General features: G+C 65.2%; 1 protein-coding gene across 1 annotated transcript; it reads left to right on the top strand.

Annotated features, from left to right (window-relative positions):
* The first annotated feature begins 3,912 nt into the window (after nt 1–3,912).
* On the top strand, nt 3,913–14,753 carry KLF16 (KLF transcription factor 16). Its single transcript, XM_060297404.2, has 2 exons — nt 3,913–4,491; nt 12,407–14,753. Exons 1-2 carry the CDS (start codon nt 4,035–4,037, stop codon nt 12,706–12,708), a joined length of 759 nt encoding a protein of 252 aa, XP_060153387.1. The 5' UTR covers nt 3,913–4,034; the 3' UTR covers nt 12,709–14,753.
* The last annotated feature ends 411 nt before the right edge of the window (nt 14,754–15,164 follow it).

The following is a 15,164-nucleotide window of genomic DNA, read 5'->3' as shown; positions in this document are numbered from 1 at the left end:
GCTGGGTCACAAGGTACCACATTTACAGCTGTGACAGCTCTGTACACAGCTGTGAAAATGTAGAACTCCTGGTGCCTCCGATGTGGACTGCTAGCATCCACTCCTCGTGTTTAATTTCAAATGTTCACCTCGGACTAGTTTGGGGTTTACAGAAAAGCTGCCATGTCTAGCCTTCCCCCAGCGCCCCTCGTGGGAGGGTCTTGTGAAAACCAAGGACTAACTTGTGTACCTGCCCATTCTCACGCTCCAGACTTTTTTCCCTGTCTCCGCAGTTTTCCCACTAACGTCCTGTTCTGTTCCAGCGTCCGACCCAGCAGCCCACATGGCCTTCAGTCATCATGTCTCCTTACCCTCTTAAAACCTGTGACGCTCCTGCAGTCTTTCCTGGTTTTTCATGGCCTTGACAGTTTGGGGACCAGTCGGGAATTTCTGTAAATGTCCCCTAATCTGGGCCTTTCTGAGGTTTTCTCGTGATCAGACCAGGGCTATGGGTATAGGGAAGAACACCCAGAAGTGAGGTGCCCTTCTCATTACATCCCACTGGGGATTGCTGACACCCTGAAGACGACCTTGACCTCCTGGCTAAGGTGGGGTCCCCAGGTTTCCCCACAAGCAGGTTACTGTCCTCAGCCCAGCCCACACCAAAGCGGGGGAGTTATTTAGAAGATAACTTTTCAGGGACTTTCCCGGCAGTCCAGTGGTTAGGACTCTGTGCTTTCACTGCCGGGGCCCAGGTTTGATCCCTGCTGGGGGAACCAAGATCCTGCAAGCCGCATGGCATGTCCAAAACAAAAAGAAAAAAACTTTTCATATGGAAAAGTATGAAAGGAAAGGGCCCATGGCCCATAATTGCACTGCCTAGATATCTACTGACATTTAAAGAAAATAAAAGTAATAAATCCACATGGATTAAAAAAAACGTTGAACTATACAGAAAGTACTATTAAGACAAAAAGTAAAGAGTTCACTGTCTTTAAAAGAAAAAAAAAGCTATGGTCCTTCCAGAATGTCTACACATACAGACACACAGATGTACACGCAGGTACACGAGCCTAGATTCCCACTCTGACCTGTTGGGGCCCCAGGGCATCCATGTTTCCAATGCGCTCCACTTTATATTGCCTTCCCCTCACTGGCAGCTGGAAGGCTCACCCTCTGAGCCCCCTTCCCTTCCACACCTCCCTGTGTCTGCTTCTGCCCAGCTTGGCTCCATGGGCCTTGTGGTCTGGCGAGAGCCCCCCTGAACTCGTTGGTGCCAGAAGGGAAGGCTAGAGATGGGCCCCCATCTACAGGTGAGGAAACTGAGGTCTGGAGAAAGAAGGGACTGACCTCTGTGTGGGTGCCCCGGCCAGGACAGAAGCTCAGGCCCCTAAACCCTCTGCTGCTTCCTAGCTCTTCCACGTGGGCCAGCCACTTCAGGCCACTTCTGAGACCTCTCCCAGCCTTGATGTCTTCATCTATGAAATGGGGTGACAACTCCTGAAGGGCTGTAGTGAGGATAGGGTGACAAAACATAAGGCAGAGGTGGGCATGGGGTCAAGGTGGGGCAGGGGGGGTCATCAGGGGTCACCCAGGCATCCCCCGGGGCCTGGGGTGTGAACAGAAACACTGTGGGTGGAGTGTGGTCCCCCGCCTGGGGTCTCCTGCCTGCACAAGTGGTCCGTGGAAGAAAGCCACAGGTCCAAGACCCTGATTATCCGTGGGAGCGAGTGCACACCTGGGGTTCTGAGAAAATGGTCTGTCTGGGGCCGTGAGATCTGCCAGGCACAGCCGGGACGGCAGTCCTAAGCCCTGCTTTGCCATGGTCCACCCCTCGCTTGCCTGTGGGAAGTTATTGCCCCAGTTTCCCGTGGCTGCCCCCTTGAACTGCAGGCCCCAGGTGGAGCCATCTCTGGGATGCTACCCCCACTTCTTCCACTTGCCAGGCCTGTGTCCATCCGCTGTGCCACTGTCTTGAGTCCCAGCTGCCTTGCCCTAGACTCTGAGCCCCTGGAGGGCAAAGCCACTGGGGAGATCTTGCTCGGGGTCCTATAAACATCAGTGGAAGGAACGAACAAAGGGTCCCGGCATCTTTCTTGTCCTGCTTCTTCCCCACATGCTGGGGTGAGTTGGGGCCTATGGGGGCAGCCTGCAAAGCACTTCCTGCCTTGTCTGGACTTGGGAGAGGCCAGGCACAGGGACTTGGGGAAGACCTGTGGGTGGCTGTGCTGAGATGGTGGAGGGTGGGGGCCTGCCCAGGTGGGCCACCCTCCTAGACTTTCAAAGGCACAGGAGGCCCCGGCCAGCAGGAATGCTGACAGCCGGCGCCCACCAAGTGCCCACCTGGAGTGGGAGTGGGCTCATCTGTTAAAAGGAAGAAGCGGCGTCTCCTCTCTGAAGCCTGAAGTCATTGCTCCAATGCCCCTCTCCTCTCCCTCCCTCTGTCCACCCTTGTGCAAGGGCGGGCCCCCAGAGGAGGCTGGCACAAGCTGGCACCACCAAGGATGGTCGGGCCTAGACCAGGGGGACGCATGGGGCGGAGCCAGGCCTTGTCAGCCAGCGCGTGGAGGGGGTATGTGTTGCAGGTGGCCAGGGTGAGTATTCAGTCCCGGGATGGGGTCTGGGCTAGAGCCCCCGGCCTCTGTCCACACCCAGCTCAGGGCGGGTCACCGAGAAAACAAGAACCCGTGCAGGAAGGTCCCCTGGAGGCCGCTCCTGCCACTGCACGGTCCCCGTGGCCTGCCTAGGAAGGGGCGGGGGCGTGATCGCAATGCAGGGGACCACCCCATCGCCCCACTTCCCCGCGCCCGCTGCTTCAGACCTGAGGGTTGGGCGGACCCCGGGCATCTGCGTTCCTGGCGTCATCGACATTAAACAACTTGGCCAGGACGTCCTCGGGGTCTTGCCGAGGCCCCACTTGCCCCGTCTGCGCCCCAAAGATCCCTGACTGGCGCCGGTACTGATGTTCCCGACCCCCTTGTTCTGGCGGGGCCGACCCACTCTTCCAACCCAAAGCACCCCGCGCCCCACCCTTTGTGACCCCAACCATCTTCACTCCCGAATGGGTCAAAAAAAGAGGAACGAGCGCACGTTAGCTCGACGCTACCAGGCGGGGAGTCCTCCCCTCCCCTGCCTAGCTGCGGGTCTCCGGGAGCGGCGAGGGGGACACCCACCATGAAAGCAAGCGGGCGAGAGAAGGCAGGGGGCGCGCGGTCGAGCAGGGCCACAAACTGGGGAGAAGAGGGGGAAGGGTCGCGCACGTGGCCGGGGGGCGGGGCTAGCCGCTTCCGCACCCCCACCGGGCCACGTGGGGAACGACCCCTCCCCCATCTTGACCTGGGGCGCGCCCAGGCCAGGGTGGAAGCGTCCGAGGAAGGGGCGGGCCCCCGCCGGCCGCGCGCCCCAGCGTGGGGTGGGCGAGCCCGCGGGGAGGCGGGGCGCGCGCCGAGCAGGGAGGGGCGCGCCCTAGGGGGCGTGGCCCTCCGAGGAGGGAGGGGCGTGCCGGGACGGGGCGGGGCGCGCCCCGGAGGCGGGACCGTAGCGGGGACCGGGCGGAGCTTCCTGGTGTGAGGAGAAGGTGCTCGGGGAAGCGGACCAGGGGTGGCCGCAGGGGGAAGGGAGGGCCAGAGGGGGCTGGCTCCCCGGCCTGGCGCCCCGCGTGGGGAAGGAGCACTCGGAGGAGGGAAGGCGTACTCCGTTGCCAGAGTAGGCGCGCCAGGGGGCGGCTCCTTCGGCCCGGCCCCGCCCCCGGCGGCCGCGCGCAGCGGGCAGGGTGGTGGAGGGCGCGCCAGGCGGGGGGCGTGGCCGTGCGCCCCGAGGGGGCGTCCTCCGGGCGGGGCGGGCCGCGGCCGCCCCCGCGGGCTCCGGTGCGTCAGGGCGCGTCAGGCGGGGCGGGGCAGGCCGAGCGCGGGCGGCGGCGGCGGCGGCGCGCGCCGGCCTCCTCCTCCTCCTCCTCCTCCGCCTCCCGCACTCGATCAGCCGCCGCCGGCCGGACGGGCGCCGCTCCCGCCGCCTCCGCTCCGCCCGCTCGGCCGCGCCGCCCGCCCCTGCCTGGCATGTCGGCAGCCGTGGCGTGCGTGGATTACTTCGCCGCCGACGTGCTCATGGCCATCTCCTCAGGCGCCGTGGTGCACCGCGGGCGACCGGGCCCCGAGGGCGCGGGCCCGGCCGCTGGCCTGGATGTGCGCGCGCCGCGCCGCGAGGCCGCCCCGCCCGGGCCCCCGGGGCCGCCGCCGCCGGCCCCCGTCGTCCCGGGCCCAGGCCCAGGCGCCGCCGCCGCCGCACCCCACCTGCTGGCCGCCAGCATCCTGGCCGACCTGCGCGGCGGGCCCGGCGCCGCTCCGGGGGGCGCCTCGCCCGCCTCCTCTTCTTCGGCCGCCTCGTCCCCGTCCTCCGGCCGCGCCCCCGGCGCCGCGCCCGCCGCCGCCAAGAGCCACCGCTGTCCCTTCCCGGGCTGCGCCAAGGCGTACTACAAGTCCTCCCACCTCAAGTCGCACCTGCGGACGCACACAGGTGAGTCTGGCCGCGCGCCCGGCCCGCGCGAGGGCGGCCTCCCGCGCTCCCCCCACCCCCCCGCCGGGACCCCGAAACTGCGTGGCGCGTCGGGGGCGGGGAGGGGGGCGCGCCCGGGCCGCCGCCGCGCCGGCCGGGAGGGCGGGGCCTTGGTGGGTGGGGCGCGCGCGGGGGGCGTGGCGGCCACGCGGTCGGGCGGCGAGCGGATGGCGGGCGCCGAGGCAGCGGCAGCGGCTCGCGGGGCGCGCGTCGCGGCGGGGTCCGCGGGCGGGATCGGGGCTCCCGGGCAGTCTCCTTCGCTCTCGGCCTCGTTTCTCTTTTATTTTACGTTGGTTTCGGATCTGGTTGGTGGGTATCGTGGTCGGAGCGTCCAATTCTGAGGTTCTCGTTCTCTCTCCTGCCTTGGTTTCCTTCTCTGTAGAAAGGCAGGAGGAACCGCGCGCTGCCTCCGAGGTGGCCGCGAGGATTCACCCCAGAGAGCGGCGGAGCGCCTGGTGCAGAGCCAGGTTGGGGGGTGCCCGACACGTTTTTTTTTCCTTTATATGTATTTTAATAACGCGGAAGGCAGGGCTGGGAGTGCGGGTTAGGGCTTGAGTCTGGGGAGGAGGGGGACCCCTAAGGGTGTCACGTCCTCAGTGCGTTTCGCAGCTTCCTGGGTCCCCCCCACGCCCCCGCCTGCAGCGGGAGCCGGGAAGGCTTGGGGGCGGGGGTGGGTTCCGCGCGACACTGTCACGTCTCACAGCCCAGCCGGGGGTGGGGAAGGGCCGCTAGGGAGCCGGAGGTAGGGGGGCTCTGGCCACCCTTTCACTCTGTCACCCCCTCTTTGTCCTCCTGTGGGTCCCCCCAGTCCTCCCCACGGAGTCCCACCCTCAACCCTGAGGATTTTCTCTTGGGCTGGGGGTCTGGGGATGGTGGGCCTTGGTCACCAGCCTGAGTTTGAACATTGGAGGTGTTCCTTCTGTTGGAAAGGGCAGGGGGGCTGGGTGGGCGTGCACTTGGACTTGGTGGTTCTGTCCGTTTCTAGCACATTACCTACCGCCTCCGGGCTGCCTTCTTCTGAGGGCCGTTATGGGGGTCACGTCGGGCAGTAGGGTGCATCAGCTTGACTCAGTGGACACGCTCCCACTGTAGGAACACGTGGAGCGGGTGCATGGAAGCGGGGTTGGACCTAGCATTGTGGCAGAGACATGGATGGTGTGACCCCTGAGAGTGGCTCAGACCCCCTAGTGCTCTAGTTTGGTTTGTTTTTTTCCACATTCTGTTTGAGTCTCTGGGTCTGGTGAAGGGGGTGGCCACCCCCCTTCCCACTGTGGCTCTGTAGGGACACTTCCCCAGGGTATTCTGGGATCCTTGAGAACCTCCGTGGGCCCCCAGGCAGTACTGGCCGCCCCCCTAAGCCTTTGGGGGAGAAAGGATTCCTTGTCGAGCGCCTGGATGTCAGTATTGCCATTCTGGTTTTAAAGAGAAAGCGAGGCCCAGGGGACTGAGTTGGGGTGTCCCAGTGATGGGTGGGGAAGGGTAGGGTGCCATCCCCCCATGCCCTGCCCCCTGGATAATAATGGTGCTGGGCCCTGGGGTGGGGGGGTGCTGCTCCTGAGAGTGAAAGTCGTGCACCTAGGCACCTTTGGTGCCGGTTTTGGAGGGTTTGGGGCACCTTTGTGCTCAGTGATTGCTAATTCAGCATCTGTTTAGTGCTCAGGACCACCAAACCCTACCCAGGGTTTGTGTCAAGGCCTTTGGGTTTTTCCAGCCCCTAGGGGAGGGGGCAGCTGTTTTTATGCCTGTTTTGGGGTGGGGAAGCCATGCTTGTCTGGACCTTGTTGCCCACTGCTGGGGGCAGGCCTGGGGAGTGATCTGATGAGGAGCTTTAATTAGATGATGGCTGTCTGCTGCGCCGTTGTCCGCCGAGGGCCTTTGGGAGGGAGTCCCGTTCCACCCGCCTCTGCCTGATGGCGGCTCTCCTCTCTGCAAAGTAAAGAGAGCTCCCATCCTGGCCTGGCCCCATTTTACAGATGAGCAAGCAGGCCCAGCAGGAGCCAGGCGAGTTGAGTGTGGTGCCTCATCATCCCTGCTCCATTTGGCACAGAGGTTTGGGGTGGGGAGACCAGGAGGGGCGATGGGGTCCTTCACAGGGCCACGCAGCTGTGGGGGAGCGGGGACGGCTGTCCTCCGGTCCCCTGTGTCTGGCCCGCAGCCCCTGGCCCAGAAGGAGCTCTCCTGCCTCCAGTGTGGGGCACGGAAGGACTGGGAAGCTGCAGGAGATGTTGACGCGGTTGCCGTGGATACCGAGAGGGAGAGGGAGGGAGGTGGGGCGGGGGCGGAGAGGCTGGCAATCGACTCCTCGCTCTCCCAACCTCCCTTGTCTCCGGACTGCTCCCCTGCCCCAGTGCCCCCAGTGTCCAGCACCTTCTGGTGGGCTCAGGCCCCCTCCCCGCAAGGAGCTGAGATCTGGAAGTGGGGCTGTTAGTCTAGGGTCTCCCCTTCGGCCCTGCTGACTTCGGGGCTCATTGTCTGTGTGGGGCGTCCTGGCTACTGTAGGGTGTTGAGCAGCCTCCCTGGCCCCCACCTGGAGCACCCCCCGTTGTGACAATGACATATGTTCTCAGACATCATCCAGTGTCCCCTGGGCGTTGCGGCAATACCTCCAGCTGAGACCCCCTGTAAAACCCTGTCTGCTTGAGCCAGAGCAAGAGTAGCTGAGCCTTTACAGTGTGTGAGAGGCACTGTGGGGACGACCCAGCCCCCGTCCCCCGGGACTCCTGGAACACTGGGGGGACAGTGACAGCAGCGGTGATGGAGGAAAAGGCTTCCTGTAGGAAGAGGCCGCTGAGCGACACCGCGGGGTCAGATGTAGCAGGGAAGGGTGTGTCCCAGGAGAGGGGCCGGCACCCTGGCTGCTGGGGGTGGGGGCAGGGACCCTGGGGCGTGGATTTGGAGGGCTGCGGCTGTGGTGGGTGGGAGGTGGGGAGGGGGCAGAGTAGGTAAGTGTGCCCTTTAATCCCAAGGGCAGGTGGGGGGGGCGGGCAGGCCCGGCTTTGCAGAGGAAAATCCGTTTATGGGGAAGGGATTAGGATCCGGCGGAGGGATCGAGGAGGGGGGCCACTGTGTTGGAGGGAGAGCAGTGGGCCACCGCACGAATTGGGTGGGAGGGACAAGGCCCAGGACTTGGGGGACAAGAGGCGGCTAGGGCGACCCCTGTTTGCCGAGCGGCCTAAGGGGGGTGGTGGTGGTGGTATTCTTTGCTGAACAGGCCCCCAGGAGGAGAGGCAGACAGGGAAACTGAGGCCCAGAGGGGAAGTAGCCACCGCACCCCCCAGGGCTGTCTGAGTCAGCAGACCCCACCTCCACGCCTCGCAGAGCTGTGAGTGCCCCTAGCGTGCCAGGTGGGGCGCAGGAGACTGGTGGCTTATCTGGGGGGCCAGAATGGGGCAGTGCCAGGGCGTGGGGTGGGGTGCGAGTGCCCAGGACTGCCCGCCCCCCAGCCCCCTCCTCCCGCAGCAGGGTGCAGCGAGCAGCTGGGACTGCTCACGGTGCTGGTGCCCCAGCTGGGGGGTGGGGGAGGGTGCCCCCAACCTTGCAAGGGGCGATAACCACCCCCCACCCAGGCTCCCTGATAAAGCTGGCCCAGATGGCCCGGGAGTTGGCACACGATACCAGCCTGAGGAGCTGGCCTCCCGGGGAGGGAGGGGGGCCACCCTCACCCAGTCCCGTTTCCAGAACAGCGGGGCTCCGGAACACACATGCTCTGGGGGGCCTGAACACACAGGCACTGAGTGGGCCATCATCCCCGATGCTGAAGATGCCAGTCTGAGTGGGGAAGCAAAGCGAGGGCAGCCTGGGTTCCCCAGGAGGGAGGAGAGGTGTGGGGTGGCAGGTGGCCCGCTTTTTATGTAAACGGGGGTAGTGGTGGCTCCTACCTGGGGGGTGGGGAGGTAAACCAGATGACGCACCAGCAAGCTAGCTGGTTAGCTGCTGCTGGAGCTGTAGCAACCTGAGTGCCATTCTTGGGGCTTGTAGACGCTTTCCACGGATGTGTTAAGCACCCACGGTGTGCCAGGCCTGTGCTGTCAGCTTTATGGTCAGGTGGGGGGCACATATCATTCCCAGGAGAGACTGTGCATAAGCATAAGAAAGCCGAGAACGGGGACAGTGGGGGGGGTACCCCAGCGGGATAAGGAGCGTCTGCTCTGAAGGGTGACGTTAGCACAGAGAAGGGACGGAGTGATGGGGGAGAGGTTCCAGGCGGTGCGTGAGGAGCAGCTACCGGGGCTGCAGAGAAGCGAGGCCACAGTGAAGACTTCAGCTTCGACTCCGAGCCAGGGAGCAGAGCACAGGCTGGGCGGCCCAGGCACCCGCCGATGGGCTGCCGCCTCACTCCTGGGCTGAGCTGGGGCCGGGGGGGGGGGGGGGTTGGACATATTTTGAAAGGGTGTCTGATGGGATTTGCTGCCAGGTACCACGTGGGGAGGTGAGGGCCTGCAAGACCCCTGCCTACGGTTTTTGGTGGCAACCGCAGAGCAATTGAAATGGAAAACCTACAGGAGGGGCGGGGACAGGGAGAGAGATGGGGGTGGCTAACGTCTAGGGAGTATTTAAGATCACAGAGCACATGAACTTCGCACGGGTTGGTCTTTGTTAAAGCCATCAGGATGGCCAGCCGCACGGGGACCCTGTGCTCTGACCCCCGGACCTCACCATCAATTTTCAATCCTTTTGGCTGTATGTCCGTACTGTCCTTCGCGGCCTGCTCAGGCCTGTCTCCTTTGGGAAGCCCCTTGCCCCCGCACCTGCTGCAGTCCCAGCCTTCTCCAGCTCTCCTGGGATGCTACCTTACCTGGGCCCCTCCCCCGGTGCAGTCCACCTGGTAGGTGGGCATTTGCGCAAGGGTTGGCTGTGGGCCACACACCCCCCTCTTAGGTTAGTGATGACCTCAGGAGGTCACAGTGAAGGTCAGCTGTCAGACCCTTGGCCCCCAGCCCCAGCCCGGGGAGGTGGGGCACTGTCCCCCGTGAAGGCTGAGCACACTGAGCCAGGCCTGGCGCACGTTCGCCAGGACCTCCTTTCCGGCCGTCCTGAGCTCACCCCTAGTCCCAGCCCAAGTCAGAGGGTCAAGTCCACCGCAGCCCCGCCCACCGCATCCTCCTCCGGCACCCAGGTGGACTCAGCAGACAGGCAGCTGCACCCGGCATGCCGGCTCTGAGCCTCTGAATGTTACCGCCCTTCCCGGCCAGAGGACTGAGAGGGTGGCAGGCCCTGGCATCCTGCAGGCATCCGCCCGACGTTGTGGGGAGGGAAGCCTGCAAGCCCCGGGCCGCGCCACCCACGTGTGCACGTGCGCTGCGCTACCCAGCAACCCGGCGTGGGGCGGGGTTGGCAGGCGGCCAGCCGGCGAGGCGACCCCCGGCCCCGGCGGGAGCGGGACCACGTGAGCGGGGCCGGCTGGGGCTGCGGATGTCCCTGCCGCCGCTGAGCTACGTGCGGCAGCTGTGTTCCCGGCGGCTGCAGGCGTCCGGCCCCTGCGGGCACTGGCACCGCTCTTGCAACCTGCTGGTGGCAAAGTAGAGCTGCGGGACGGAGAGAGGGGAGGGCAGGGCGGGAGGCGGGCCCCGCTGCCCTAAATGGGGAAGTGAGCCAACTGTGGGGCGCACCCGTGGCGGGCTGGCCCCCCTCTCCCCCCCCTTCTCCCCCGCCTGCGTCCTGCAAGATGGCGACAAGGCCGCATGCCCCTCGGAGGGGCGTCGCTCCCCCAGGCCCCCGTTTGCTTGGAAGCCAGCAGCCCCGCCCCCAGACTTAGGCCCTCGGGACCTGTCGATTCCAAGTGGGGTGGGGTGGGGTGTACCTTCTGGGGCTGTTTTGAGCCCCGTGATTCTATGGAGGACGTCCCCGCCGGGGCCCCTCCCCCAGCGGCTGCGGACTCTGCCTGCTGGATTGTTGCAGGGGAAGCATGGGGGTGTGTGGGGGGGGCGGCCCCAGGGATTTGGGGCCACCTGTGGTCTTGGACAGTTGCTCTCCCCCCAGCACCATGATTGTGGCCTGTGACCCCTGGGGGAGGTGGCACCAGCGCGTCTGGGTCCCCAGCCTCCTGGGGCGTGCCCTCCCCCAGCCGTGAGTATAACCGACAGGTATCCCACAAGAAACTTTCTGGGGGAGGCTGCTGGGCTTTGACCCCCCCCCCCGCTTTTCTGCCTCGCTGGTGGTGTCCGAGTGCGACCAGGAGGAAGGGGTGGGGGAGGGGAGGTTTTAGTCCCGCTCTCTCCTGGGCAGCCCCTCTGAAGTCCACTGGTGCCCCTCAGTGGTTCGCGATCCCTTCCCCCTCCCAGCCCTCTCCCCAGGGCGGGCTTTGAGCTTCCAGAGCAGAGATGTCACTGGGTCACCCTGAGAATGCAGGTTCCCCCCACCCCACGGCTGCGGGTCTGTCCCATGGCCCCCACCTCCGGCTCCTGGTCAGCGGTGCACGCCCCCACTAGGGTGCTGCTTTTCAGGTGCTTCTCTGATTCTCGGCTGAGGACACCCTTCAGTCTGTCTCCCTCAGCACCTCCCCCACCGGTGGGCGTGTTTCCTGAGGCAGGGTCAGCCTGGGTCACCGCAGTCCCCAGTGCTCGGTGTGGGCCTCCCAGTGTGTAACCTACCCTGACCCCACTGTGGCTCCCCCTCCTGCCCCCCAGCTGGCCTCCCCCTCTTCCTCTGCTGGGTTCCGTCCAGTGCCACGAGGGGCGACCCTGCCCACGTGTCCACACTCTATCCACCCCCAACACACCCTGCAAACCCCCTGAGCATTGGGCAACACAACGCCTGGGGATTCCAGGGTCCCAGGTACCCGGCGCTGGGTCCAGGAGGGTGCAAACTCTTGGGTGCTTCACGGCCCCCGGGCCTGGGGCGTGGCGGGGGTCCCCCTGGGTCGGCTGGGGACACGCTGACAACACAGACGTTGATGTGTTGATGAGGGGGGTCGGGTGACCCCCCGGGTTGATGAGGGGGGTCGGGCGACCTTGTTCCGGGGCGGAGACCCCCCCAAGGGATGGGCGGGTGGGGACTGGCAGGCGGGGAAGGCCGTGGCCCGCAGGGGCAGGATGGGCGAGGCCGGCTTGGCGGTGGGAGGGGTCTGCGGAGGAAGTTGCCGGTGGCGGCCCGCCCCTCCCCTCGCCTTTGCTCCGCTGGGGCGGGGCGAGTCCTGGGCTGCCTCGGGCTCCGCCCCTTCCCCGCGCACACCCAGGGGCTGTCCCCGTCTCGCCTTGCGTCCCTCCGCACCCTGCGAGTGCGGCCCCGGGGTTGGCCGGGGTTGGGGGTCCCTTCACATGTCCCTCAGCTTGTAGAGGGGCCACGAGGGTCAGCAGTGGCGTAAGGCATGGGAGGCTGCCCAGACGGTGCACCCCACGGGGTGGTCATTTCCAAAACGAAGGGGCTTGACTGGGATCGCGAGCACCTGGGAGACCCCGAATGCCCCCACAGGAAGGGCAGAAGGGAGTTTCGCGGGAGTGGGGACGGCAGGACCCGTTTGCATAAGAAGCCTCTCCGAAAACTCGACGTGCGTTCGGAGCGGACAAGTGTGTGCCAAGTACACATGACACCGAGGTGGCGCCTTCCTGGGGGTGGGGGCGCGCGGGCGCGCGGTCCTGGGAGAACGCGGTCTCTGTAGATTCTCTTTTCAACCCATGGCAGCTGCTCCCAGTCTGATTACCATTAGTCGTAGGAAATAGAGGGGAGAGTATTCACGGGGGTTCGCGAAATGAGTTGGGGCCGTTTTCTTTAAACATCTACACGTTTTAAATTCACGCCCAGAATTCAGCCTCTAGAACGAGGTGGGGAGGGATGAGGCAGATGACGAGGACCTTTGGGGATCTGATGGGACTTCCTCCTCTCCCTCTCTCCCCCGACATTGACCAATGTCTGTCTGTCCTCCGCCTCCTCCGCGCAGGTGAGCGCCCCTTCGCTTGCGACTGGCCGGGCTGCGACAAGAAGTTCGCGCGCTCCGACGAGCTGGCCCGCCACCATCGGACGCACACGGGCGAGAAGCGCTTCCCCTGCCCGCTCTGCTCCAAGCGCTTCACCCGCAGCGACCACCTGACCAAGCACGCGCGCCGCCACCCCGGCTTCCGCCCGGAACTGCTCCGGCGCCCGGGCGCCCGCAGCACCTCGCCCAGCGACTCGCTGCCCTGCAGCCTGGCGGGCAGCCCCGCGCCCAGCCCGGTGCCCAGCCCGGCTCCCGCCGGCCTGTAGAGTCCCAGTCCAGCCGCCCTGAGCGCGCCCCCGCTGGGCCTGGGCATGGAGTACCAGCAACACGCCTGCTGTCCCGGCCCGGGGCGGGGAACGGACTGACCGCCAGCCCGGCCCCTTCCAGTGTCCCCCTGAGGGCCCCCCAAGATGCCCTTGCCCCCTCGAGAAAACAAGGAGGGGTCTGAGACTGGACCGGGGTCATCCGGGCCTTGGAGTTTGCTCTCGGGAGGGGTAGTGGCCCCGTGTCTGTATATAGCCATGATCGTTAACTCTCTTCCCAGCTGTTAAACAGGGACCCCGGGTGGGTGGCCAGGAGGCGTCCCCCTTCCCCTTTCGCCACCTCCCTGCTTTGAGGGACGTGTGGGCCTTGGGGGGAGGTGGCCCAAGAAAGGCACCCCCTAACCGGTGTTCACACTTGGTCCCCAGGCCCCTCTGTCCAGGTTGGGATGAAGTGTGCAAAGAGCCATAGGTGAACCAGGGGTTACCGCGGGCTGCCTCGTGTCCCCCCATCCCCCGCCCCGGGAGCCCCTCACCCCACCGAAAGCCATTGGAGACGTTCAGGGAAACGGGGGTGTGGCCCGGCCGCCCCCATTCGGGTACTCAATCTCAGGTGTCCACAGGTTCTACCCCACTGCTCATGGGAGGGGCCCCTCAGCTCCCCGGCCTCGAGGGCTGGGTGGGTGGGGACGGGGGAGGTCGTAGGGTTTCCATAGGGGTACCGGTTTTGCTTCTGAGACTTGGGGTAGGGAGGGAGAGAAAGGGGGGTTCTTCCAAAGAGCAATTTGACTCACGGTGGGGGCGGGGTGCGGGGCGCGAATATCACCGGATGGGAGTTACTGCAGGCTTATTTATTTTCCGCTGTCTGCTGGCTTGGGGGGCTGCCTTGCCCCTCTGGGTGGGTGTGCGAATGTGTCAGTGAGAGAGACTGGGGGGAAGCTGGCCCCCAGTTTGGATGGCTGGCTCCCCTCTCCTGAAGGGGAAGAGTCCCCGACTTTGGCCTTGTGCAGCATCACGTGACAATCAATCCCTCCTATTTGGGACCAGGCCAGCCTTCGGGCGAAATGCACCCCTTCCCCGCCCTGCGGATGGGGGTGAGGAGGCCCCGGGCCCTTGCTCCATCCTGCCCCGGGCATGGCCACTGGACCAGCGGTTGAGGTCCCGCCCACGCGGGCGGGCGGGCGGGAAGTGGGAGGGCTGACCCCCGAACCCCCTGGGATAGCTCGATTTTTTTGGACCGGGTAGAATATTTTTTCAGGCGCCAATCTCTTCCTTGATCTGGGCCCCGGTGGGTGGTCTGTTGTCCTCAGGCTTTGTGGGTGTGTGGGGGAGGGCCTGCGTGGTCTGAACTTAGGATGAGGAAGGACAGATATCACGTCCCCTCCTGGTGTCTTCCCACCGTGGCTGCGGTTGGATTTCATTTTGGACAGAGGGACTGAAGACCCCGGCCCTGGAATGGGAAGGGACCCAGGCTCCCTGTCCCATACCCTGAAAAGGCCTATCCCGCCTTTGGCTGCACGAGGTCTGTGACACCCCTCTGTGTTCCAGAACCTTCCTGCCTCCCAGTTGGCGGCTGGGGCGTTTGGATGGCACTAGCGTGGACCGGAACGGCCCTGGCAGGATCCAGGGACAGGTGCCTGGGGTCCTGGGGAGGGCGGTGGGGCTGCGGAGGATCTTCCCGCGGTGGTGAGATGCCTTAGTCCAGGGGGCAGAGGGCGGGCCCGGGCCTTGTTTCCCTTTGTGTCTGTCTGGACGCCCCCCTCATTGTCCCAGCCCTGGCCGGTGCATGTCCGCGGGGGTTGGACTGTGGTCTGAGGACCCAGGGAGCTGAGGACTTGTCCCTGCCCCCCTCCCCCCCCCCCCGTGTCCAGGAGTCTGGAGGGACCGATGGTCATTGGGGTCTGGCTCCAGCCATTTTAGCTGTGGCCTCTCGAGGTGTGGTGGGGTAGGGTCCTAAGGGATTTGTGCTTTCGGGTGACCCCCCCCTCCCCTTGCCCTGCCTGGCCTCATCCTGGTATTTAATTAATTAAACATGTCTTTTTTAAACCCGATTTCCAGAGCCTTGTGGTTTTTCCCATCGCTGGTCCGAGCCGGTGGGCCCTCTGAGTCCCTCTGTCCCCCTCGCCAATGGGGTCCCCAGCCTCCTCTTGGGGAAACTGAGGCAGTGGGCTAGTGAATTCGGGGACCCAGTGGCGGTCTTGGCAACGCCCCTCCAGCCCTAAGGTGCGGGGGGGGCTGCCCTCTGCTGCGCGTGGCGCGTGCTGTAGTCCAGCGGCACCCACGCCTCGAGCAGCTGCGCCCCCAGCCCGCCTTCCGGCTCCGTTACCCGGCAACCGAGGCGCGGTGACACGGCGCCCGGGGGCGTCCGCTGCCCGCCCCCTTCCGGAACCGGGGGCGGGGGGAGCCCGCGCTTCTCTAGACTCTAAAGGACTCGCGGGCTCGACAGGGCTCCTCCCCGGAGG

This window comes from Globicephala melas, chromosome 3, assembly GCF_963455315.2.
Source record: "Globicephala melas chromosome 3, mGloMel1.2, whole genome shotgun sequence".
NCBI classification, from domain to species: domain Eukaryota; kingdom Metazoa; phylum Chordata; class Mammalia; order Artiodactyla; family Delphinidae; genus Globicephala; species Globicephala melas.
This window is presented reverse-complemented; position numbering and strand designations above follow the sequence as displayed.